General features: G+C 40.3%; 1 protein-coding gene across 3 annotated transcripts in view; it reads right to left on the minus strand.

Annotated features, from left to right (window-relative positions):
* The window catches only part of Cenpe (centromere protein E), a 60713-nt gene that overhangs the window by 28596 nt on the left and 4920 nt on the right, over positions 1–27197 (minus strand). For 2 of the 3 annotated variants that reach the window (XR_015735304.1, XM_087897557.1), the window contains exons 7-30: positions 26975–27042; positions 26830–26895; positions 24058–24109; positions 22737–22824; positions 21529–21658; positions 19937–20056; positions 18695–18853; positions 16637–16805; positions 15797–15885; positions 13850–14017; positions 12652–12726; positions 12347–12466; positions 11125–11247; positions 10221–10377; positions 9805–9959; positions 9105–9419; positions 8716–8988; positions 8451–8606; positions 7072–7275; positions 5869–6027; positions 3964–4254; positions 3693–3842; positions 2418–2699; positions 117–275 (exon numbers count right to left, since the gene is read on the minus strand). Coding sequence is in view for 2 of the 3 variants with exons in the window: in XM_087897557.1 (XP_087753683.1) it covers positions 117–275; positions 2418–2699; positions 3693–3842; positions 3964–4254; positions 5869–6027; positions 7072–7275; positions 8451–8606; positions 8716–8988; positions 9105–9419; positions 9805–9959; positions 10221–10377; positions 11125–11247; positions 12347–12466; positions 12652–12726; positions 13850–14017; positions 15797–15885; positions 16637–16805; positions 18695–18853; positions 19937–20056; positions 21529–21658; positions 22737–22824; positions 24058–24109; positions 26830–26895; positions 26975–27042 (3728 nt within the window). In the remaining variant the exon portion in view is untranslated. The remainder of the gene's footprint in view (positions 1–116; positions 276–2417; positions 2700–3692; positions 3843–3963; positions 4255–5868; positions 6028–7071; positions 7276–8450; positions 8607–8715; positions 8989–9104; positions 9420–9804; positions 9960–10220; positions 10378–11124; positions 11248–12346; positions 12467–12651; positions 12727–13849; positions 14018–15796; positions 15886–16636; positions 16806–18694; positions 18854–19936; positions 20057–21528; positions 21659–22736; positions 22825–24057; positions 24110–26829; positions 26896–26974; positions 27043–27197) is intronic. The other variant, XM_087897558.1, reaches the window with a different exon arrangement.

Below are 27197 nucleotides of genomic sequence, written 5' to 3' on the forward strand. Positions count from 1 at the left end.
CTATTTTAAGGAAAAAATAAAAAACAGATTCCAAAATAAATGAGTATGTGAGGAGTAGTCTTCAAGTTAGCAATCCCCTTCCGGTCTCCTCCCCTTGCTTCTGTCCCTCAGTTTACCTTTCTCTCTAGTTCATCAGTGGCCGACTCTAGTTGTGCACGAATACTTGACAGCTCGGTTTCCTTCTGGGAGAGGCTCGCTCTTAGTGTGTCCGTTTTTTTCTCTTGCTCTTTCAGGCAACAACGAGCAACGTTAAGTTCCTCTTCAGTTTCTAGATGCTTCAGTATTAGAGAAAATTCCAAGAAATTTATGGAACTCTAACCATTATAGTATAACTAACTCCATTTTGAAAAGCTTTGCTTATAAAGCTCTTGAGAAATATAGAGCAAAGAGGAAACTTTGCGTTGTAACATCTCTGAGATGCTGTGGTGGCTCATGCTCTGCCTGGGGAACCGGCTGCAGGTACAGGAGACCCCCTTTCTCCTCTGACCAGTACAGCACAATAACCCCATAGGGGCGGCAGTAGCAAGTATACATCGGTGGTAACCAGCAGCTCTCTACATTTAAGACCTGCTCAACAAGAGGGAGATCATACCTGGTGCTGGAAACTGAGCCAACTACTCAGGGTTAGGGAAGTCATGGATCTTGGAGGATCTTAGTACCTTTTTACTAAACTAGCACAGTCCCTAGCTATAGTCCTAATACTTGTCCTTTCACAACTCGAGCATTTCTGTTTCTCCTCTCAGTGACCTGGAGCCGACTCTGCTCTGCACTGTTCTCAGCTGGTACCCCCCCCCCCCCCCGCCCTACCCCGCCACTCCTTAGTGTCTCCTTTCCTTCCTCATCTAAGAAGTGGTCCTGTTTGCGAAGTGCTTCCTGTATCTTAAGGGAATTCCAAGACAATACACTTGATAACTAAAGATAATTATAGAAGAAAAGAAATTAGGCGTTTTCTTATATAATAGAGCATCCAATAGCTCATTTATAGAGTAGGTTTTCCACATTCTCCCACTGTCCAGGCAGTTAATATGTTTTATTTGAGGGCTCACCATACTGCCAAGTATCCTACTAGACAAGGCCACAGATAAAACAGTGAGTTTTCTCTTTCTTCTTATGATTACTGCCAGAATCACACTTTAGGGGGAAAAGACAGATGCTATGACAAATTTCTCCAACAGAAGAGATGAGCTCCTCAGGGCATTGCTGTCGGGCATAGTTCTCATCATGGGGGACTGGAAAGGCTTTCTAGGGAACAGACCTGAGCGCTGAGGGAGGAAAGCACCCCTCACACAAAGGCACACGTGGAAGTCCTGCAGGTGGGGAACAGGAGAGCACAGAGGGCATCGCGGGAAGGGGGGCTGCAGCAAGGTCAGATACCGGCAGGGTCTATGGTCCTGGGCCTCATGGGCCATGGGTGGGTTCTAGTTTTTAAAGAATAACACTAATATAGTGAACACATTCCAGAAAACATCACTTTGTCTCAGAATGGGAACTGTAGTAGATATGTGTAAGAATGAACATAAGCACCCACGTGGAGGCTCATCATTTTCTGGAGCATCAGGCATGATGCGGTAAACAGATGTATGAGCAGGCAGAACACATAGACACATAAAATAATAAAAATCTAAACCAAAATGAATATAGGGAGCCACAAAGAAATAATGGTGATTCTGTATAAGGGTATTGGTAATGTGGTTAAAAAAATTGGAGGGTTTTAACATACAGCTAACCTTTGATAAAAAAACATACTGTGTTTATAAAGTCTACCTGTTCATGTAACACACATGCACACATGCACGTGCACACACACACACCCCAGCACGGTTTGGACACTGTACTGCAGTGAGTGAACAGGAAGACACAGCAACAGCAGGGATGATTTCCAGGTTTCCAACCAAAGCAAAGAAGCAGACAGAAATGCCTTCTTGGAGGAAAGGGTTTTCTGGAATTTAATACAGGACCTCATCCACCTGTCTCAGACTCCCGGAGTGAGGAGATTATACACAGTTCCCTATCACCAGGCATACTGTGCAGGCGTGGACTCAAAGAAAGAAAGAAAATATTCTCTTTTCTGTTATTAAAGCATTGATTCTTCTAAGTCAATTTTGAATACTCAAGAACAAAGATGTTTGGACAGTTTCAATTATTTCTTTACATTCAGGAACAATTTTTAATTATCCTGCTTCCTGTCACTCCATGGTTAGAAACATCTGCAGAGAGTTAGCACTGACATTTTTAAATGTGACACAAGCGACCCTTTTATAAACACTAGCTAAGAAGGAAGAAGGAAGCTCATTTATCTAAACATGGTGGTACACATGCCGGTGTCCTACAACTGGGGAGAGGGAGGCAAGAGAAATATTAATTCAAGGTCAAGTCTGGTTACATGAGTCTATCTCAACACAAAACAAAACACTCACTTTAGCCAAAGTTTTTCTGGCATCTTCTTTCAGCTGGGCACATTCGACATGCAGTGTTTCTAGCATCATTTTCAAGTCGTCCCTCTCTTCAGTGAGACATCTGATCTCTTTCTGACTTTCTTGAAGCTTCTCAGTCAGCCCAAGCCTCTCTATGCTTTCTGGTGGCTCTGAGTCCATTGTTCTGGAGTGTTCTTCCAATGGCTCCAGTTCATCCACTTTTCCTGGAATCTCCTTGACTTCATTCAAAATAGGAAGGAGCTCTTGTTCGTGAAGCACTGGGATCTTGTGATATTCATAAAGTGCAGTGTTACTATCTAGAGATTACATTTCTTTTTTAAATAGAAAAGATCAGGAAATTTTACCCAGCAATGAAAGTGACCTTGAATATTAGAGTCTCCCTTAGGGCAGTAAGTCTCTGTTATACACTCTCTCACTTTCAATCCCTTTGGAGTCTATGACGGCTACTACCAGTCTGTCATGCTTCCTTTTTTGCTTCCAAAGTGAGCCAATCTGTATATATTATCATCACACTATTAATTCAGTCAGTTACAGGCTTAGTTTCTAGACTTGTTCTCAAATTATAAACAAAAAAAAATTGTCTTAGGTGTTTATGTATATTCCAGTAAATGTATAGTCCTCATCTTTTGTTGAATCCAAATGCGATCTCCCAAGTTTTTTTTTTGTACACACTGACTTCCAATTCACAGCAACTGCTGGTGGAATTATGTGCTTTGCATGTCATATTCCCACAGGGACCACGTTAGAACTGAGGAACTGTCACGTGTACACACTGGCAAAAAGGCCTGCTTTATTACATAGTACTTCCAATGCTTGGCAAAGAGCAGACTGCCCAGTTATCCCATTGGCATCTTTCCATAACAGTCACAATTATTTCATGGCGTCTCATTCATTTATGATCGTTTATCTATCAGCTTTTCCCTTCTAGTACAAACCAATCAGGATTTTGTCCCTCCGTTACCACTGTTTTTCTTTCTTTCGACAGGGTCTTACATAGGCTATCCTTAAACTCTCTGTGGAGAATGGAGTTCAGGATGGTCTTAACTCCCGATTCTCCTGCTCCACCCCCAAGTTCTGAGGTTACAGGTATGCACCAATACCTGACTCTCCCCGTTACATCTGTAACCCAGACTATGTCTACTCCAGTAGACAGTCAACGAATTCCTAGCCAATGGATATATCATAATTATCTACTTATTTCCCTTCAAAGGGGGAAGAAAGAGTGAGTGGCCGAGGACATGAGGAAAACTGACATACCTTTTCTTGCGATTCAGTATTGGATTTTTCTGTGTCCTGAGCGCTTGCTACCTGAGCTTCTTTCTCAGAAATGCTTCTTAGCTCGTCGGTGATTTCTTGGTGCTCGTCCAGATGTGTGTGAGCAATGTTTAGTCCTTCTGTTTGTACGCCCTTGGGAAGTGAAATGTAAAGAATTTTACAGCCCTCGCTCAACACTGCCTCCCTTTTTCCAGCCGACTAGTTTTCCAAAGAAACATTCAGCAGAAAGAGAAAAGGCTAAAGTATTACTTACCGTAGCTTTGATTTCTCTTGCATATTCTGCAAGCTGTCTTCTTTCTATTTCAAATGATTCCTGCAATTCCTTTAGTTCATTTCTTTCTTTGGTTAGAGATTTCAACTTCTCACAATTTTCATGAAGTTTCTGAGACAACTCAAGTCTCTCTGTTTCCATGCGCTCCAACGCCAGTCCTTGGCTCCTGAGTTGATCCCGCAGGCTCTCCATTTCAGTCATTCTTTCCCGCATCTTACTCACATCTTCTTCTGCACTGACAAGTAGTTGCTGCTTTTCTTGGAGTTTCTGGTTCTTAGGAGGGACAATTTTTTATAATTATCATGTTGCTGATACTTTGCTAAATTTTTATGTAGCGCCATTAACAGAGCATTGTCTACACAAAGCAAACAGACAAGCACCATCAGGAGTGAACTAGCCCTCTGGACAATGCTTATGGCTGGTTAAACAATTCAGGACTATTCAGAATGTGATAGAACTGTAAGCCTTGAGATTAGATTCTTTTGGACTACAGTGATCCTTCAAATCAATGGCAGAGAAGGACACAGAGAAACCAGGAAGAGCAGGCTACGAGAAAACAGCATCAGGGACTGGAGTGGTGCAGTCCCAGGGCAGCTGGGAGATATCAGAAACTAGGAAGAAGCACAAAAGAACTCTTCCCTGAGCCATCAAAAGGAACACCACTGGCCTTCAACTTTTAAAGGATCAAGAATGGTGACAATGCTGTCTATAGAGGCTCTGCCTTCAATCCCAGAACTAGGGAGGCAGAGGCCGGTGGGTCTCTCTACAGTGTGTGTTCAAGGAGAGGGAGGGAGGGAGGGAGGGAGGGAGAGAGAGAGAGAGAACAGTGATAAATTGCATGTCTGGTCTTGTAGGCCACTAACTTTATGGTAATTCTGGTATTACCTTGAAAACTTACATAGGTTGATCAAGGTAGCAAGATGAGAAGAGAAAACTAAAAAGCCAAGAGACTAAAGTATATAAGTATAGATTCCAAATAACCATAATTCCCTATGATATAAATATTATACACTTATCATTGGCTTCTTTAGAGACAGTCTCATTCTGTGGCCCAGGCTGGCTTAGAACACTCTAGGAAGTCCAGGCTGGTATCAGATTTACAGTAGCCCCCTTGCCTCGGCCCCCAAACTGCAGGGATTACAGCTGTGAGTGACCATACCTAGTTTTCCATTGTCTTTTACTTTTAACAAGATGTTTACAGAATGGCCCAAATAAACTCAGAAGCATTAACTATTATCAGCCGCTGATTTCACTTCTTTGAGGAGTTTAAAAAAAAACATAAGGTTTTAAAGTAAATTCAGTTATATAAAAAGGGTTGGGATTTAAAAAAAAAGAAAGATAGAATGAATGCTCCCCAGAACACGACACAAACTACAGTATGTCATCTAGCAGTGGCATTGCTCTCATCCTGACAGAAGGAACCTGTAGAGTCACTCAGTCGCTGGTCATAGTCTCAGGCCTCACATAACTTTACTTTTTTTTTATCATCAGCATCCAAGATGGTGACTGTAAGTAGCCTTATAGTTCAAAGAAATGCCAACACGACTCCATATGGGAGGAACTTTTATTTGATGACTAATATTTCTCAAGTACTCAGAGTGTCTAATCCATGGTAGTACTCTTTAATTTTGATGGATGACTATATTACATGATTAAATTAGACCATATAAGGGTGCCTGACTCTCACCTAAAGATGTTATAATTATATAATCTTTGCAAGGACTTAATTAAGAACTTAATACAAATCGAAACTTCAAACTGTTAACATTGATATTTCTCCACTTTGGAGATATTCCCTATTCCTTAACTTAAGACTAGAGGAAAAGCATTTATTAGCTCTGTGGTTTGTATGGTGGGACAGTCAAGACAACAGCGTGGGAAGCGCACCTTTCCCTCTAGCTCTTCTTCCACCTCTGCCAGTCTCTCACGCGCCCTGGAGAGCTCGTTGCTCTGCTTGGAGGCTTCGTCTTTTTCCCGTGCAGCTAGCTCTTGTTGCCTTTTGAGTTCATCTCTAAGAATTCTTAATTCCTCCTGGTTTTCAATAGTCTAGAGTTTAAATTTAAAAAAAGTTCTAGATTAGAATTTATAATATTTTCTCATCTTTATGAAATCAGGAAAACTCAGAAATTACTTTTGACTCAAAATGAAGAAATCAAAGTGATACTGCATAGACAAAGACAACTCTAAAGTGGTCAGTCTGCTTTCAGGGGCCAAAAAGACTAAAGCCACACTGTTTTTCTTATGTTTTCATGGCTTTGGATTTAAGCACTGATCAATGAGCAGTCAGTTCACAATGGCTCCCACCCTTTGCTGACAGGATGTGGAACTAATTCATTATGAAGGTCATACAACAGCAGACTTGAATACGAAGGTCATCGAATCATAACGAGTCAGAGAAGGAACACACTTTGTGTTTGCATGCTAATTTTCATTTAGTCTGTTGATAAAATAGATGAAACAATTCTAAATACAGAAAATTATAGGTTCTAGGGGATCCACAGTGAATTTCCTAAATTATTAATCTCAACCCATACAAAAACCTTATAAAAACCTAGCCAGGGATTACTGGCAAGCATGAATGACTTAAAACAAAATTAAAAGTTACAATAGTAAAAGAGAAACATCTAGAAACCAAGTTAATAAAATATGTATGATACCCGCAAACTATAACACAACATTAAGAGAATATATTATTAAGGATATTCAATGGCTAATTAGTTTATGAAAAAGTTTCAACATCTTTTGTTGCTAGGGAACAGTAAAGTAAGATAGGTACATTTGAAAAAGAATGGCTAAAGTTGAAAGCACAAATAAATATAAAGTGTTGGTAAGGGGGAATATGGAGCCACCAGAATTCTATCTATTTGTTGATGGAAATGTAAAATGGCAGAGCTGATCAGAAAATCAATCTCGCAAAATATTACCAAGTTAATACATAACACCCAGGGGCTCTATATAGGCAGAGACATTTGTCAAAAGTCATCCAACTACACTTCCATGACATATCTACTGCATCATACTCAAATAAAGTTAATAGTATCAAAATAAACAGATAAAATGTATAACCAACTGTAGAGAGCCAGATCTTACCATTTCGATATTTTCCTTCAGGTCCATCTTCAATTGCTCCTTTTCTGCAATAAGACTTTCCAGTGTTTGTTGGAGTCCACTATTCTCCTGCATTAAAGAATGTATTTTCCTCTGTTCATCCGTTACCCCATTATCATTACCACTTGAAATCAATGTTTGGGCATTTCCAGCCAGTAGATTCTGCTCTTCATCTATGCCATTCACCTAAAATATGAATACATTAAAGAGTTTAGGTAGTTAACAACGACCTTAATATTAGTAAAGTACCCACTTATATTCTGTATCAAGTGCCAGCCTCATATCAGCACCTGAGTCTCCTTGACAGGAGCTAGGTACTATTTCTATCACTATTTGGTAATTAGGGAACTCAAATTTACGCAAGACCATGAGAGCGCATACAGCCAGCTGTGGACACAAGCGGTCAGGCTCCAGTGCTGGTATTCTTAGACCTGTTCACTGATAAGAGACACCTAGGTAGCTGTACACATTTCAATTTTCATGCACAATAGGTTAACCTGACTCTGTGGACATTCATTTACTCAAACTGATTAGACAATCAAGATATGCCTTATCTGCCTACATATCTTCCTTAAATATTTTCTGAGTTACACAGTTGTAGTACTCTGGTTTTTCTTTTTTTGTTTTTTGATTTTTTTGTTACAAAAAGAATGAATACTGATGACTTTATGGCTTCCCTGAGTTCTAACAGTTACAGTTGGAATAAGAAAACACGGACTTTGTTCCTGGTCAATGGGCTCGTCCTGGACAGAATGAAAAGGAAAAGGGGGTGGAGCTGCAGCATCCACCCCTCTGCTTCCTGACTGGGAGCAGGATGTGACTCGAGCCTCACATCTGGCACGGCGTAGTAGACCTTTTACACAGGGAGGCCAAGCAATCTTCACTTAATTGCTTTTGTTAGATATTTTGTCACAGCAACAAGAAAGCAACCTAAGTAATACATGAACTTTGGTGACACCATGATTCCTTAGGCAGGTCTGCCAGTGGTGGGGAAATAGCTCATGGGAATAGCTTATGCTTTATGCCTCAGGGAGGAGTGGCCTGGAGCCATCCTGAAGGAGAATCTATTGCTAAGAAACAGCATTGTGGAAAATGTCCAGGCTCCCAGTAGTTTTACCACTCTTCAGGATCTTGTCCCTGTCCAAAACATGTGTCACCTAGTCTCAAATTCTGTCTTCCTATCCATTAAGAAGTTTTAAAAATACTTTTAAAGCTTGATGTTACCTCAGGGCTTTTATATCTGTCATACTTTTCCTTGAATTATTTTCCTATTCTAATTGACTCCCAGCTTCCACCCTTCAGGTGTGTATTATCCTAGAGCAGCGTGTAGAAGCAGACGGAAAGTCAGCCATCATCCTTACCTTCTGCTCAACTTCATCTCTACTTCCTCCACTGTCCTCCATACACAAATTCTTGGGCATTTCCTCAGCAGCTTTCATTTTCAGCACGTTAATTGTTTCTTGGTGTTGTTTCAAAGACTCAAGAGCGTTTAGTAACTGTTCTTGAGTCTCGACATTCTTGGCAAGAGAAAAAGAAAACCATTTCCATCAGGATGTGAAGCATACTGATCTTACGACTCAATCATACACGACATGACCCCCGCAGTTCTACCCGGCTGAACCATACCATGTTTACAGTGTCCTGAATGTCACTTCTCAGTTGGTCCCTCTCCATCTGCAGGCTTGTTTGGAGTTGTTTTAGGTCTTCCTTTTCTTGAGTTAAGACTCGTACTTCTTCCAGAGTTTGCTGAAGCCTGTCAGTGAGCAGCGCTCTCTCCTTGTCTGCAGACTGCAGGCTGGACTCCCTGTGTTCTAACTGCGTTCTCAGCGCATCCATTTTATCTGACCTCTCTTGACTCTCGTTTGTTTTCTGCTGAAGCTCTTGAGTCTTGTGGGAAAGCTTTAAAGAAAAGTGTGACAGAGTGAAAGCAGAACGTTGTATCACATGTAGACAGACTCATGTGCATGCACACCACACTCAGGACAGCCTGTTTCTCGTCGACAGCTTGTACCAACCTCGGCCTTCAAGGAATCCAAACTTGAACCAAGGTTTTCTGCTTCTTTAGAGAGATTTCCTATTTCCTGTTTCATCTTCTCATTGTCCGCCAGAACCACTTGATATTTCTGCTCGAGTTCCACGTGAAGGGCTTCCAGTGTTTGGTATGCTTCCTCTCTGCTTCTGCAATCCAGCTGGGAAGCTGGAAGGTCGTCTTTAGTCCTTCCAATTTCTTCAAGCAAAGCTTGGATTCTACTGTCCTTGTGAGCTACTTCAGAGAACAAGTTTTCCCTTTCTGAGGTTCTTAGACAGAGCTCTTCAGATTTCTCATGCAGCTGTAGGAAAACAAGTCAGAATTAGGGATGGTAGCAAAATTTGATAGATACCCTGAAGCAACTTTCTGAAAACTTTGAACGTTAGCTGAGATCACAGGCATGAACTGCCATTTCCATATACCTTCTTATTTCCTGTTCTGTGTTCTTCAATGCAGTGGTATGGCTAGTACCAACAAGTGGGGACAAATACTAAGGTGGGGGCTAAAAGTGTGTGAATACATTTGAAGACCAAACACAGTCAGTGCATGGATTACGCTACTAAGCACTTGGGTAAACACACCTTGAAAACACTTTCTCTACCAAGTTCCCTAAGAGCCGGTGAGGGCATGAGCCGTCTCTGCCCACTACACTCTGAGCCAGACATTTACAGCGTCTCCTGTCTTACCTCTTTCCTCAGCATTTCTACCTCGGAAGGTAAAGACTTCAACTCCGAGAGCAAGTGAACTTCTTTCTGCAAAGTTTCTTTTTCTTCAACTTCTTTATTGAGTTCTCGTTGGAGATCAGTAATCCTCTTCTCCAGCTCCAAATTTGACAGCAAACCTACAAGTTTTTGATAAATTAGTCTATGTTGACAAGAAAGTGATTAGATTTTTAAGATTTTTAAACCACCCCTCAAGTCATGCCCACTGCATTGAAAAATAATTTTAAGCCCTTAATATTTAGAAACATGGACATCAAAGATATTGAAAATGAATAGTAAATTCTTTTTAAAAAGTAAGAGCACTTAATTCCGGGAAAGTACTCAATCACTTAGGTAAGTTCCCGGGGGTCAGTGTACAGACATATACATTTGTACGGTACCTTTGCCATCTACCAGGGCAGTGAGCTTTGATATTTCCTGAAAAGCAAACTGTAACTCCTTATCTAGATCATCTTGCATTTTCTTTTTTGCCTCCAGCTGGCGTTGATAGACCTGGATGTCATTTTCCATTTGCTTACAAGAATCTGAAAGTTCATTCTGTCAGAAAAACATTGAAAATTGACAACACATAATATAAACAAAGGGGTCAAGACCACCATGGGGACAGCCACAGAATCACCTAACAATATAATAAATATAATATGATATAATATAATATAAACAAAGGGGTCAAGACCGCCATGGGGACACCCACAGAATCATCTAATAATATATAGAATATAATACATAAACAAAGGGGTCAAGACCATCATGGGGATACCCACTGCATCACCTAACAATATATATAATATAATATAATATAATATAATATAATATAATATAATATAATATAAAGGGGTCAGGACCACCATGGGGACACCCACAGAATCACCTGACTGAGCTAGTGGGAGCTCACTGAACTGACAGCAGGGGACCTTGCATAGGACAAACTAGACCCCCTGAATGTGGTGACAGTTGTGTGGCTAGGGCAGTCTGTGGGGACACTGGCAGTGGGACAGGACTTATCCCTAGAGCTTAAATTGGCTTTTTGAAGCCCATTCCCTAAGGAGGAATACCTTGCTCAGTCTAGTGGTGAGGGCCGTGGTCCTGCCTCTAAAGTGATTTGTCAGACTTTGCTGACTCCCCATGGGAAGCCTCAGCCTCTCTGAGGAGTACATGGGGCTGGGGTGGGGGCGGGAGGAGTGGGGGAGTGGCAGCTGTGATTAGTGTGTAAAATGGAAAAGCCTGATGACACTGTACTGATCGCCACAGCTACGGCGTCATAACCTTTGGAACATTACTAACAACTTTCTCCTTCAGCGTCAGGTTTTCACTCCTAAGGAAGGCCGACTCTCGCTTTGCGTCAAGGGCCACAGTGTCCATATCAGACAGCGTCTGCATCATCTGTTTTAGGTCTTCAGTGGGTTCCTAGACAGGTGACAAAGAGGACTCAGGAGATCCAGTTTTGGCAGATTTGGGAAATATACTGAAGAACACATATACACACGTGGCAGAAATCCAGCTAGTCAGGAGCCAGAGAGCTAGAAACTAGCTCGAACCCCCGCTGGGTCACACACGGCCTAGCTCTGGAGTTGGCACCTAGCTCCAATCCATCTTTTGGGTTACAGATAGCTTTTGTTGCCTTATGTGTATCCTGTCTGAAGAGTTTCCCACAGATACAAAGCTACGCAGAACTCTGCTGGGAGGGAAACCCAGATAACTGTGGTACCCACTCTTTATTGAGACTTTGTGCTCGGCATTATACTTTTGGAAGCTTCATTCAGGCTGTTTTGAGCACATGGAGATCAACTGGCATAACTGTTAAATATGGAGAAAAATAAAAATGCCCTGGGTGAAGGGAAAGTGCTGCAGGCCACCGAGGCTGGGGAACCCCTGGCCGTCAGACAAACTTCATTCTCAAGTGTCTGTGAGCTTTCTTTCAATGGACCAGCGTGAACCCACACCCGTGCCACAACACACAAGACATACACACTCATCTCATTCCTAGCTCATCAGAAAGATGAAGATAAGATAAAAATTCTGGCCACATTTTTCTATATCATAACAGCTGGTCTGGAAGTACAATTTAAGAAATTGGTTAGTGTTTAATAAAAAACCTAAGCCAGGTATGGTGGCACACACCTTTAAATACCAGAGCTGGAGACAGGCAGGTAATATGAGTTAAGAGGTCAACCTATCCGACACATTGAATTTCAAGTCAGCTTGAGCTATACAGAGAGATCCTGTTTCAAACAAACCAACCAAACCACCCACATACCCACTGGTACAGAAGAAAAAAAAAATCCTAAGACCACTGAAGCAGTTACTTCAACTCTCTATTGGTAAAATGTTGATCACACTAATGACTCATTAATCAAAGATTTATGCCCATATTAAACATATATAAATTGATTATAACCAGCTTGGTACACAGTTGGCTCAATGTACCAAGCATGTACTAGGATGATTATGACGATGTACTAGAAATGCCAAGTCAATCACACAACAGAAGAAAACCTGATTTTACCGATGAGTATGACAGGTCTATTTTCATCTTTTCTGACTTCTGGGCATCTATGTATTTCTGCAGGTCCTTAATCTGATCCTCTTTTTGTTTAAGAAGCTCTACTTTTGAACTTAGTTCATTCTAAAAAAAAATAAAAAAACCAATAAAATTGAATTTAATAAATGATTTGTTAAAAATTTAAATTAGTCAAAATTCACTAATATTTAAAATATAATTTCTCTATTTTCTATAATTATGTTTAATTATAGGACACATGTTTTAAGTTGTAGTTACTTATCAAAGGAAATACTAAGATAAATGTTTACCTCAAGATCTTGATTATATACTTCTGCATGCTTAACTAAATTCTTTAAGTTGGAAATTTCATGAACTAGTTGCATCTGTAAGAGTATATGAATAGGAAACAGCAAACCAATTGTTAATAAAGCAAAAAAGAAAGAAAACCAAAGAAAGCATTCTTTACTGCTTCAGAAACACCCATTTTAGAAGGGACTGAGAGGTCAACTGTTCCAGCTACTGTAGTAGAACACCTGATAATCGAAAAATCCAAGAGAAAAAGGGGCTGGAGAGCTGGCTCAGCAGTGGCGAGGACGGCGCTCTCCCTACAGAGGACACAAGTTTAGTTCCCAGCATCCCATCAGGCATCCCAAACCATTTGCAACTGCGGCTCTATAGGATCTGATGCTTCTATGGGCACCCGCATTCACTCACATATACACTTAACACTGACGCACAGACCTACATGTAATAAATAACAAAAATAAGATCAAACTCACACTCACAAATCAAATAAATAAGGAAAAGCATGTTTCATAATTATCTCAACATGTCATAATGACATCACTAGCAAATAAGAAAACTCCAGTCACAATTTTAATAACCTATATTTTGGACAGACTGTGTTTGGGGAATCTTAAGTTTTTTTCCTTCCAATTAATGATCCATCTGGCCCTATAATGACATAGTTTCATATGATTTGAATTTAGGTTGATTGGGATAGGGTCATTTCATGTAGGAACTTTAAACTATTATTATTGTTGTTGAGAACCTACAGGTAAAGGATTATCAACTCTTACTTTGTTATCTATCCTCAGAAAAACATTGAAAATGATGCTACTACCTAAAAGTATAAAGGAGAAAGCATTTGTCTTAATGTTGTTTATCAAAGTGTCTGCAACTTTGAATTTTTGACCACCAGAAACTTTCATAGTGAGCCACAAGAGATCAAAGCCAGCCAAACAACCAAACCAAACCACCCTGTGTAAGACAAAGTCACTAAAGCCTGCAAGATGCTCCATTTGTTATCCTGTTCACGTACAGTGGAAAATAAATCTGGTTATCTTAAAAAGAGTATAAACTAACTGCCTCTCAATTAAATTCTCTAAGTTGTGTACATACAGGTAAAACAGCAACACCTCCACACTGGAAACCAATGTCTTCACGAGGTTGATAGAGTTGCCATTTGTGTTTTTGTTTTACATTCATTATTTCTATTTCTCTTACCTCCTGATCTTTCTCTGCTTTTCTTTCGAGAGCCTCAAATTCCTCTAAGTCATTTTTTTCTTTTAATTTCAATTTCAGTTCTTCATTTTCTCTTCTTATCTGCTCGTAGTCCAATACTAGATCATCGTACTGGGCATGAATTGAGGTCAACTCACTTTCTAAGTTTTCCTGTTATAAACAGAAACAAATCTTCAGTCAGGGGAAATTAGATCCACTTGCTAAATTGTTTTGCTAACCAAAATGTAGATTAAATGAATAATCAGTTCATCTCTGAGCCAGCTGAGCAGGTCATTCTCTTACTTATTTATTCATTTATCTTTGAGGCAGGGTTTCTCTATGCATCTCTGGCTGTCCTGGAACTTACTCTATAGACGAGGCTGGCCTCGAACTCACGGAGATCCACCTGTTTCTGCCTCCCTGAATGTTGGATTCAGGGCGTGTGCTACCATTGCCTGGCCGTGCTCTTTTTAATCTAACACTTGCATACTCTTGCTAATGTGCACTAGGAATAGGTTAGCTGAGGATCATGAGGAGAAGTCGTATGTCTGCCTTATTGTCCCAGACAGACAGGGAAAGATGAATCGTGAAAACAGGAAAACACTGAAGCCCACCTGACCATATCTGACTCGGTGACACACTGCTCCTCTGGCTCATTCCTGAGAAGGCTCGGAAAGGAAACAGAAATGGGAAGACTAACCTGTCTAAGCTGCTAGTGGTTTCCATGTTTTACCTACCATACCATCCTGGGAGAAGCAAGTTTCTACTTTCTATGCTACTTTGAGAAAAACTATGTTCTTTATTTTTGTTGTTTCGTTATTTTTTTTAATTAATTTTTATGATTTATTTATCTTTTATGTGCATTGGTGTGAAGGTGTCAGATCCTCTGGAACTGGATTTTCAGACAGTTGTGAGCTGCCATGTGGGTGCTGGGAATTGAACCCGGGTTCTCTGGAAGAGCAGTCAGTGCTCTTAACCGCTGAGCTATTTCTCCAGCCCTTGTTTTGTTATTTTTGAGAGTCATTTTTTTTAAAATTTAAATTAAAAGTGTCTTGAGTGTTTTGCCAGCATGTGCATAAATTCAGGATGCGTGCTGTCTTGGAGGTCAGACAGGGAGTTGTATCCACTGAAACTGAAGCTACAAACAGCTGTGAGCTGTCATGTGGATGCTGAGAATTGAACCTGGGTCCTCTGGAAGAGCAGTCAGTGCTTTTAACCTCTGGGCCATGTCTCCAGGTCTCTATTTATTTTTTGAATAACAAATTTGAGAACATGTGCAGAACAGAAGAACACTTTGCCTGGACAGCCATCAATTAGTAGTGATCAGAATTGCAGGAACGACTGCAGAGGTTTCCAAAAGAAAAACAAGAATTTCCTTGCTGGACATTTATATAACATTACTACGTACCCGATCAGTTGTTTATTCTCAAGGAGTTTCTCAAATAAAAATATAAAACTTGAAACTATTACAGGTCCTAAGATTTGTTAGTAAGAGCTGTAGGCAGGTTTCTATTACATCTGCTTTACAGCCCAGGTATCTCCCAGCTATCAATCAGAAGATATAAAAAGTGAACAGTCGTCCCTATAATCAAGCTTGTCTCTGACGTTAAGCCAGGCAGGGTTAACACTGCAGTGTAAGAGCAAATCCAGCAAGAAACTGAAAAACAATAGCAGGAGAGACGGCTCAGCAGTAGGAATACTCGCTACTCTTCAGTGGCTCCGGGTTCTGTTCCCAACACCCATATTGCAGCTTGAAATCATCTGAAATTCTAGTTCCAAGGGATATGATGTCCTCTGCTGACCCTACAGGCACCAGACATGCAGTGGTACACAGACATACCCACACGTGCACGCACACACACAAACAATATGCACACATGTAAAATAAAATTCTTAAGAATAAACAAAAAACAAACATAAAGACAGATGCTCTAATGAATACTTAGTTACCTCGCTTAGCAGCTTTGTTGCTGAATTCCACTCTACCTCAGCCAATGATTCCAGACTGTTACTGAACATATCAGACTCCACAGAGAGTGCTGTAAGCAGAAAAACACGATGCACGTCATGAACATATTTTGCATAAGTTTCGTGAAAAATAAAAATGAGTTTAATAAAAAGTTCTGAATAGATGCAAGCTCAAATGAAATTATATCAGGTATGACTGCCAAGAGCATGTCACAATAGATATAATCCTGATCATATTACTGTATGAATTAAGAAAGCTGACTGAAATTCATGATAAAATAAAGATCCTTGAGACAATACAGATAAAAGTGACAAATTCTGTATTTGGGATTTGACCAATGTCAGTAGATTAAAATGTCCCTAAAGATGATTATAATCCTGGAGAAACAACTTTGAAACACAGTCCTATAGAATTGATATAAATGGCACTCTGAAAACTAGAATAAGGTTAGCTGGATGTTATGTGAAGACTGTACCATTTTAACTGAATGTCAGAGCAAAATTAAACCAAGCACCCGATTTACATGCTTCAAGTATACTATATTGCTCTGTTTTTTACATGGTCTTGCTATAACCCAGTCTAGCTTTGTATTCCTGGCAATCCTCCTGCCTCAGTCTGTCAAGCGTTGATACTATAAACAGAAGCCGCTGCGCTTGACTTACAAGTCACGCTTAAGAATCAACAGAATTTCATAATGTTCACTACTGCAATCATATCTGGACTGTAACACTGTGTTTAATCCTGTTTCTCACATTTACCACACTAGAGTCTGTGGACACACATTTATAACTCGGTGTAGCTCCACTGAAGCAGGTACTCACATTCATCATTCTCTCCCAATCTCAGAGAATTTTCTTGCAAAGCAGTCAGAGAAGTTTTATGTGCCCTTGTAGTTACATTTAGTGGGACTTTAAATTCATTTACATAGTTTGAATCCTTCATTTTGCTACTTTTGCCATAGCACCAAGTAACTCTTCGTTTCTTTTTAACCTTAAAAAACAAGAACAAAAGAAATCAAAATTATTTCACACAGACCCAAACTCAAACAAAATAAAACAAGGAAACTACTTATTTTTATATATTTTTATGTAAGCAGCATGGTAGAATTCTTAGGTCTGGTTTATTTTTGGACTTCAAGAAAACACACTGAGTTCTGTGGTAGACCACATGCTTATCCTGCACAAGGCCCTGGCTTAAATCCCAAGAACCAAAAGAGAAGTGTAAGTGCCTCTGTCAATTACAGAATTAAGTGCTGATTCTGAAGTTAAGTAGATCGCTTTTCTCCTGCGTAGCCCCGTCCTCTGTCACATCCCACAGTCTACCCTGCCCCACTGCAAAGCAGTTTCTGTTCTCACTACAGGATTTAAGATCGCTCTTGCAAGTGCTAGTGCTGGCACACACCTTTAATCCCAGCACTCGGGAGGCAGGTGGATCTCTGTGAGTTCAAGGCCAACCTGGTCTACAGAGCGAGTTCCAGGACAGGTTCCAAAGCTACAAGAAAACCCTAACTCGAACCTGCTCCCCTCACCCCCCAAAAAAGACTGCTCTTACAAATAAGTCACGGCTTCATTGTATCCACAGCCAAGGAACAAAGCCCAAAACATCAAAGTCCTGTTTAGTTTATCCCTCATTTTCCCCCCTAATTGGACAATTTGCTATCTTTCCAGAGTCATAATTCTCCCAGAGGTATAATTTATCTGCTGCAGACAGGAGCTATCCCTTTCTGAAGCTCAATGTTCATGTCACATAAAAGACTCTATTGTCCTTAGCATAACATCACGTTCAAATTCCTCAAAGCACTTTGGCCACTGTGCATTTTAAGTTCAAAGTATGTTTACCATGCATTTGCAAAACTCTTAAGCTTTTGGAAATGGTGGTTGCTTCTTGAAGCATCTGCTTCCATTGAGCTATTTTCTGATCATTGCTTAGTCAACAAATACTTCTTGAATGAATGTACATCAGCTACTGACTTACACAACACTCCTATTGGTAATTACACTGAAGGCTTACACTAGGATTTTCTGCGTAGAAAGGGCTGTTATACACATTCATGACACTGGATATCAGGCTATCCTTCAGGTAAAGTCAATAGTTAGGAACTGACAGAACTGAGATTAGAGTTCAATAAGTATGGCTTTGAAGGCTACCCTCTGAACCAAAATACTCCATCATTTCTACTGAAAAGAAACCTATCCCAGGAAGAACAAAAGTACACCTGAGGAAAGGTAGGATTTTGATCCCTAAACTGATTTATATTGTCAATCGGTTTTCCTGAGTTAATATTACCATTAATTAAGTAGAAAGTACTATCATAAACCCTAGAGATCTTAGTTCCTAGTCATCTTACAAATTTCTTTTTTTAAAAAAGATTTATTTATTTTAATAAACACATGCCTTGTCTGTATATATTCTGTCTGAGGGTGTCGGATCCCCTAGAACTGGAATTATAGACAGTTGTGAGCTGCCATGTGGGTGCTGGGAATTGAACCAGGGTCCTCTGAAAGAATAGTCAGTGCTCTTAACCACTGAGCCATCTCTCCAGTCCCATCTTACAAATTTCATTAGACTTTACTACGAATCATAGTCCAGACAGTCTTTACTAACACCCTAGACTTTTTGAATTAGTATCTGTTTACATGCAGATAGGGGAGAGGCAATTACAACTCCCTTCTTAGGTAGAGTTGATATACGGCAAACACACAGAGTGCTCTGAGTTTCTTAAGGACCCACATCAAAGGATAAAGGGTTACATCTTAAGGACTCAGAAAGACCTATAGTATTCTCTGCCACCTTAAGAAATCAGAAAGACCTGTTGTGTTCTCTGCCATCTTAAGGACACGGAAAGACCTGTCATGTTCCCTGCCATCTTGCTGTCCTACCTTTAGCTCCTGCTGCAATGCAATAGAAGATGACGTCACCAGCATCCGCTTCAGGTTCTGGATTTTCTCATCCTGCACTTTCTGGAGCAAGTCTTTTTCATCCAGAAGCTGGGCCAGCTGATCTTTTTCCATTTCCTGTGCCCGAGTCTTTGTATTTACCTAAGGAATATTGGGTTATGTTAACCATAAATGTAGCAAAATCGGGCTACAGAAAATAGCTTCAACAACAGAAGATTACATTTGCATGTAATCTATGAGAACTTTAATTTTATTAAAGTAAGATATTGTCTACATACAGAAACCCAACATGTAGCTATCATAGCCAATAGCTACTTAAACTTAAGAGATAAAATATATACATTTCTTTTCATTAGGATACTATATTTCATGCTAGGATAATGCTGTTAATTCTATTAATTGTCTATGAAGATATAAATAGGTAGGGAAGTCAAAGAAATTTGAAAACTAATAGAAGAGATATTCTCATTTCACTTGACATTTTAGCTCATTAAAAAGACTCACTCAAAGGAAAGGTTTCTTACAAGTTTAGGAACACGATGAGAGAAACAATGAGGCAGAAGAAAGGCTGACTGGTGTACACACAGACAGCTACCTTCTCAGGGGGGAAGATGCACTCAGGAGAATGTGAAAGCACAGAAGGTAGACTCAGGTCACTATACAATCCACATACAAAGATACATGGTCTCTCAACAAAGCTTAATAATTTCAAGAAATGAAATTATTCATTTTTGTTTTTTGAGACACATGTAGTCTTGGAAGGTCTAGAAATGGTTACACAGCAAAGGATGACCCTGAATTCCCAAGTTTCCCAGCCTCCAACCCCAAGGTACTAATATTATAGGTATCCACCACAGGCTTGGTTCATCTGAGGTGCTGGGGAGTAAGCTCAGGACTTTGCACATACTGGACAATCATCCTATCGACTTAATGACACCTCCATTCAGGAACAAGGTATTTCAGGTTGTAGTAAACTTCTTTTGTTGTTGCTGGAGACAGACCCAGGGCCTTGTATATTCCAGGCAACACTACCACTAAGTTCCATCTTATTTCCTAAAGTTAAAACTTTATGAATTATTTTAAGCTAAAATCTGTTTGCTTTAAAATTAAGTTGTAGTGATTCACATATTCATAAATTTATAGCCTCTCAGGCAGACGTTCATCATTCTATATTGGTATATATATAAAAATATAATCCTTTACCCAAATAAAAATCATACATACCTCCTCCAATTGTTTTTTAAGATCCACTATTTCCTTTCTGTACCTTTTCAAGAGAGCTTCATCATTTGACACCTCATTAACATAAGGAGTATTCTTCATATATTTAGCAGTGCTGGCAAACTGGGTCAAACATAAGATGTTCAATATTAAAAGAATTCCAATAATCAATATACTTACTTCTTGTAATAAACTTTCTTTGGAAAAAAAAGCACTTTTGTCTGAAAGTACCTGTCCTTTCTTTTAACCTTTGTTCTGATCTTCACTGGGTGGGAGAATGTTGTGTATGTGGTGTGTTCATGTGTGCAGGCACAAATGTGTACATATATATGTGTGTGTGCACACGGAGGGCAAGTGTTATTGTTAGATATCTTCATCGATCGCTACACCTCCTTTACTGATCAGCGTTTCTTCCTGAACTTGGAGCTTGTTGATTAGGCTTGTCCAGCCAGTCAGCTTGTCCTAGGATCCCTTGTCTTTGTTTCCTGGGTGTGGAGGTGCAGGAGAGGTGCTCTGCATGTCCAGCTTGGATGCTGGGACTCCGGCCCTCACACTAGTGAATGAAGTGCTTTTGTCCACAGAGCCATCTCTCCAGCTCCCAGGACTCCATTCCTATTTGCCAGCTTACTAATTCAAGATAATCACATTGGAAGCCAAGTCTCATCTACTTTGTAAGCACTGTGAGGCCAGCAGTGCCCTGACCCAGTACTCGACAGGTATAATTCTTTTCTTTTCTAGACATGATCTTGTTACATGGTCAGACTGGCCTGAGACTTCATAGGTAGATCAAGCTAGTCTCACACTCAGAGAATCATCTCGCTTCTGCTTCCCAGGAGCTAGAACTAGAGACACACAACATTACACTTGGCTTAATTTGTTTCCTATTTTAGAGAGAGTGTTTTACATTACCCAGGCCAGTTCATCTGCTTCAGTCTCCTGAACACTGGGATCTGGGGCACGTGCCAACATGCTCAGCTTTGAAGCATTCTCCCGCCATGGGGAGAACTCAGGGTCAGTGCTGCCCTGCAAGCATTCCCCCAGAGTTTCATTCCCCACCCCTGCAGCAGCTAAGTCGTAGGTGACAATCTTCAGGTAACCACAGCACTGGACCCTCACTGAGAAAGTTGCTTTATTAACTTGTTTTCCATTTTCCCTTTTCATATCCTTTCCTTTCCAATTAGAAAATGCAGGTCTGCAGTTCTTATGCAGCCAACCGTTAGCAGAAAGTCACTAAATGTTTGATCACACATACATTATATATTTTTATAATCACTGTCTGTGGCAAGTAACACTAATGTTTCATTTATGACTCTAACATAAAGCTTCTAGTTACCACATATCAATAGATATACAGTTATTTAAAGAAAGTATCAAATCACTTCAGTTAAAAGTATTGGATGTCACCAACACTACAAAGATGGGCTACAGACACTAAAGCCTGGGGAATGACACTAGGAAGGCTGTTTGCTAGGCTGCACAGCTGTTCCATAGCAGGCGCATCCGTGGGAGAAAACAGCTTGTCATTTCAGTAGGGAATGTTTTCTACTGAAAGCCGGTCATTCCCTACAGCGTAATGAGATGAAAATTAAACTCACCTGGAGAGTTGTTAGGGTTTCATCGAAGGATGCTGGGGTAATTGTGCAGATGATGCGGGTTTTTGCATTTCCTCCCAAGGAATTCTGAAGAATTCGTGTCAGTTTGCTATCTCGGTAATTTATGAAACCACTTAGCAAGAAACAAGTATGGGAAGAAAAGGGTTGAGAGTGCATACATAAAAATGGTGTCCTTCAAGAAAACAAACACTTACTCATAATCTTATAAATTGAATTTTTAAAGGTTGTATAAGGCAGATTAACCTGCTAATTAAGAATACTTAAGATAGAAAATAAATTTAGTAGGTTATAGTTATTTGTGTAAGAAGCTATGCTCATAAATTATGCACATATATTAAAATGTCACAATGAATGAAGCGCATTATTATGTATAATTAATATATGCTAATAAAAAACAAAAAAAAAATTAAAACTGGATGCATGGCAAATGCCTTTAATCCCAGCAGGCAGATCTGTAAGTCTGAGGCTAGCCTGGTCTACAAAGCAAGTTCCGGACAGCCAGAGCTGTTACACAGAGAAACCCTGTCTTGAAAAACCAAAAAATTTAAAAAGGCTGATGAGATGGCTCAGTCGGTAGAGGCACTTATGCAAAGGTCTGAAGAGCTAAATTAGACTTGTGTTCTACAAGGTGGCAGGAGAGACATGATTCCTAAGAGCTGCCCTCTGACTATCAGTTGTGTTTGCAAAATCAAAAAGAATTTTTTTTTTTTTTATTTTAAGGAAAGGATTCTCTAGGCAAACAACCCAGGATTAAGACATAGAAGCAGTGTGGTTGGCACACCAGTGCGGAGCGGACTCTAACACCTGCAGTGTGCACTCACCAGCTAGGGAAGCGCCTTGGGAAGGCGGTTAGAGAAGCAGAAGGCCAAGTCACCTAGGGCTCCCACAGTATGAGGAGCAAATAAAAATGCTAAGCTGTAAACCGGAATATTACAGAGTCTTATGAGATGAAACATTCATTACCTTGTATGCCACATGTGTACCAAAATGTCACATTGTACTCTGTAAATATGTCCAATTATCACATCTCAAATAAACACACAAGCTTAAAAAAAAAAAAGAAAGACAGCTCACAAAAATCCATAACCTTTAACAGTGTAGAAGAAATCAATACACTTGATTACGACTAAAGTATTACAAGTCTCCAAATAATAAAATCCCATAGGGAATAAGTATATAACACAACTTACCCAACTTGTTCATCACTAAGTTTCTTAATCACTTGTCCCAAAATAAATAAACTCCGGTTTATATTACAGCCTTCCTTGAGTCGCACACCTGAGTTAAACAAATGTGAAACTTAACCTCTGTGCTAGATAAAGTGCTTGCCTGTAAGTCGTAAGTCAGATATGAAAGGGTCAGACGCTAAAATCTATGCTGTGCTACAGCCTGAGCTCACTTTCAATACCAGGAGTTCTCTTTCTAGTCTGCCGACATATGAGGTCGAGCAGAAACACCACCATCCGAGAGGAAAATGACATCAACAAAATGGGAACTAAGACGGGAAAATAAACGCCTGTTTCTGAAGGTCCTCTAAATTATCAGTTAAGTCTTTTTATAAACCTTTAAATAAAAGCGATCATGGACTTCTAATCAAATGCCAGTACTTTTTATTTTTAAACTGTTAAGATGCTTACACCATTCAAAAAGTTAAAATGTAAACCTTGAAAAAGCACACTACAATATTCAAACTTTTCTTTTGCTTATGAGAGTTATTTTATTTTTATCGATTTATTTGAACTCTACCATCTTACTTAGTTTTTCTTATGTTTTCGTACTCATACAAAAAGAACAGGACAAATCAAATGGTTAGTCTTGTCATGAAAAGTTACAAGTATCCAGTTAAATCTGGACTCAGTGCTGCACTCTCCCTGTAGGGACACATCTGGGCTCTGCAGTTCAGACACTAGACAGAGTCTTCTTTTATTTTTTTTAATTTTTTTTAAATATTTATTTATTTATTTATTATGTATACAATATTCTGTCTGTGTGTATGTCTGCAGACCAGAAGAGGGCACCAGACCCCATTACAGATGGTTGTGAGCCAACATGTGGTTGCTGGGAATTGAACTCAGGACCTTTGGAAGAGCAGGCAATGCTCTTAACCTCTGAGCCATCTCTCCAGCCCCTAGACAGAGTCTTCTTGGAGTGATTCTGACTCTTGTTCTTTTCTTTCTCAGCAATAGTCATGGTCACGGTGTCCTTCACTGGAGGGAAAGCGCTCTGAAATATGGTGTCCAAGTAAATAACAAAGCGTCGAGCAGTGCATTGGAACTAGAAGGATGCCGTCCATGACCTTTCTTAATGTTCTAATCAAGACAGCTTAGATGGTCTTTATAATACATTCCTGGGCTTCCTAGCTACACAGCCCTCTGTAAAACTGAAATTTTAAGTTGGTGCTGTAGTAGGTCAAAGTTATTAAGTTTGATTTATAATAAAGACTTTCATCTGGAAATCATTACACTAGCAGCACTTTAAAATGCATGGTCAGACATTACCAAGTTTCATTACCTTCAGCTCCTGTCTGAGCAGCTCTTTCACTGCCCGCAAGATCAACCAAATTCTGTAAGACAGATGAAAATGTGTGTTTAGGAGGTGTAACGAGAAACAATAAACTCTCACTTGGTGAAGAAATACTTTAAAGACACGATATATTGGAATATCCCCTTGAATCCTTATCTCCCAGCCTACTACTATTTAGGCCTTTTCTTTTTTTAACTAAGCCACACTGATCTCCATGCCTTGTTCCTTATCTTCTCGTCTGTCTGTCTGTCTGTCTGTCTATCTATCTATCTATCTATCTATCTATCTATCTATCTATCTATCCTCCATGTTGCGGAGGTGTGCCCTATACAAAGTCCAATACTTTACAGAGGAGAATATAATCTTAGCAACCTGTCCTCTGCTGTGGCTTTTGATGCTTTTCCTCTTTATTTCTACTGTTTTAGTTCATCCGTACTCTGTACTCAAGAACCAAAGCAAACATTGTCTTCTCACTGGAGTTTTGCACCTTTACCCTTCTTGCATACCTAGAATGAATACATCCTGAACTGCACATCCAGGCTCTTTAGAGGTGAGGCTCATTCACATGGTACTTATTTTGCTGGGCTGGCATGTATGTACCACACTACACTGTAGCTTTTAAAAGCATTGGCCTCTCTTTCATTTCATAAGTAACACAGAGAAAGTGCGTATCTATCACAATGTGGCAGCGTACTAGGTGCTGAGCAACAGCGGAGAGCTGTGCACGTAAGTCCTGCTCTCAGACCTTACCTTCTGCAGAGAAGCTTTGTGAGAAGACCGAGGGATTTATAAACATAAGAGAAGATTTAGATGGCTGGAAAAGGGAACAGAGGGACACAGTATGTTCTCTGGAACAGGAGGCAGGGGAAGGCCTGCTATTAGGCCTACATATGAATGACAGAGAAGAGGGAGGGAGTCATCTATGAAGAGATGAATAGAAACGGTACCATCTATGTAGAAAGGTCAGCCCAACAATTCACAAAGCAGACTCCCTTACAAAGGATCTAGCTGCTTAGATGTGATCCTGGAATCTGGGAGGTAAAGGCAGGAGAACTGCCATGAGCTCCAGACTAGCCTGTCGTGACAAGCCAAACCCAACACCCCCCAAACCGGTGAACTGAAGCGACAGTGTACGGCTGTAGGCATGGGCCACATTATGTGGTGTCTTGAAAGCAGGGCTGACAGCATGGGGCTTCTGAAATGCAAAGGGAGCTACTAGAAGGCTTTATGCAAGAGGGCAGCACAGTGATTCAGCCTCCTAAAGGAACAACTGTGGCCCCGAAACCTGAAGCCAGAGAACCAGGGAAGGGTAAGAGGAAAGACAGCACAGACAGCGCAGAGCTGAGGGACACTGGGGAATAACATTCCCAAGGCCAGGAGAAAAACCAGAAATCAGCCACCCAAGGAGCCAGGAGATGACTCCAGAGGGAACATTTCTTTCTCAGAAGAGTTTTACAGGATGCAGACAGGTTATCCTGAGACCCACATGTGACAAATCAGCAAAGGGATGAACAAAAATAAACATGTTAAGAGTATTAAAACCAGGAGAGGAGTTAAAATTATACTGAAATATCACAAGTCAGACTTGGAAAACAAAACACAGGCTAGGTAGAGGGTTTTGCTATTAAATTATTAAAATCTATTGAAACAAATCACACATGTTTTCAGCAAAGTAAGATAATTTAGGACTAGATATGAACACCTGCTTCATCAGGGCTTGGTAGTGTTTGCCTGGGGCAAGGCAAGAGAACTATGATTTTAAGGCCCTCCCGGGCCACATGGCGATATCAGATAATAAAAAAGTAAATGGGAAATTACTTGTGTGGCAAAAGCAGTGTTTGTATACTGCTCATCGTCAATGAATTTGTGTAATAGGCACAGACTGTGCAACACGTTGGTAGTAAAAGACATCCCTCTCCTGTTTAAGAGATACACAGTCTAAAAGCTGTTCACGAGCCAGAAGGTGGGTATGCACAAGGCCCACGCTGGTCACTAGAGTGAAACAAAACACAAAACTCCCACATTTATAAACATGCTTTCTCACTGCTACAAAAAAATGATGTTTTAACCATTCTTCCTACTTTTTGTTTTTCGTTTATCATACTCTTTTAAGTTACACTGGCTAAAATTTAAAAACAAACAAATAAATAAAACATATCCAAATTCCAAGATCCAACTCAGGCAGAAGATTCAGTTATTGCAGTTGTACAGCCATCACACACAGGAACAAAGATGAGCTAACCACTGCACTAGCATCTCAGCTAGTACCCGAGGCTAACCACTGCACCAGCATCTCAGCTAGTCCCCGAGGCTAACCACTACACTAGCATCTCAGCTAGTACCCGAGGCTAACCACTGCACCAGCATCTCAGCTAGTCCCCGAGGCTAACCACTACACTAGCATCTCAGCTAGTACCCGAGGCTAACCACTACACCAGCATCTCAGCTAGTCCCCGAGGCTAACCACTGCACCAGCATCTCAGCTAGTCCCCGAGGCTAACCCTTACATCACACACAGGAACAAAGATGAGCTAACCACTGCACCAGCATCTCAGCTAGTCCCCGAGGCTAACCCTTACACCAACATCTTGGCTAGTACCTTACGAGGCTAACATCGAGGCTAACCCTTACGTTAACATTTCAGCTAGTACCCAAAGCTATTGACCCTTTGTTCCTACTGAGTAAACAGTTCTTATTCAAGCAACCCCCCAACAGCCTGTGTTTCTGGGCCCACATGGAATGATGCTTACAAACACTCACCAAATGCGACACTTTGATAGAACCATCACAGTTAGAAGATTCACCTTTTTCTCTGCTTTCCAAAATCTAGGCAGAAAAGGCAGCTTGTCAAAATGAGGAAATTCTTCTTTGGAAAGACCAAGTGTAGGAGGACAGAATCACCTACCATCCTAAAAATCGTATGGGAGCGACTGCTTCTTTGATTCATTTTGGTTACTCCATAATGTCTGTTCTCTGTAAAAATGAGTTACATGTCAACTGTGATCAACTTAAAGCACAAGGAAGACATCGGGCTGTGCATATGCTCAATGCAACAAGTCTAGGTGGGGCCCATCTTATTTTAGCTCAATAAAAAAGGGGACTTGAAAGTTCTGGTATGTACTTAAAAA

This window comes from Myodes glareolus, chromosome 17, assembly GCF_982192425.1.
Source record: "Myodes glareolus chromosome 17, mMyoGla1.1, whole genome shotgun sequence".
Classification (NCBI taxonomy): domain Eukaryota; kingdom Metazoa; phylum Chordata; class Mammalia; order Rodentia; family Cricetidae; genus Myodes; species Myodes glareolus.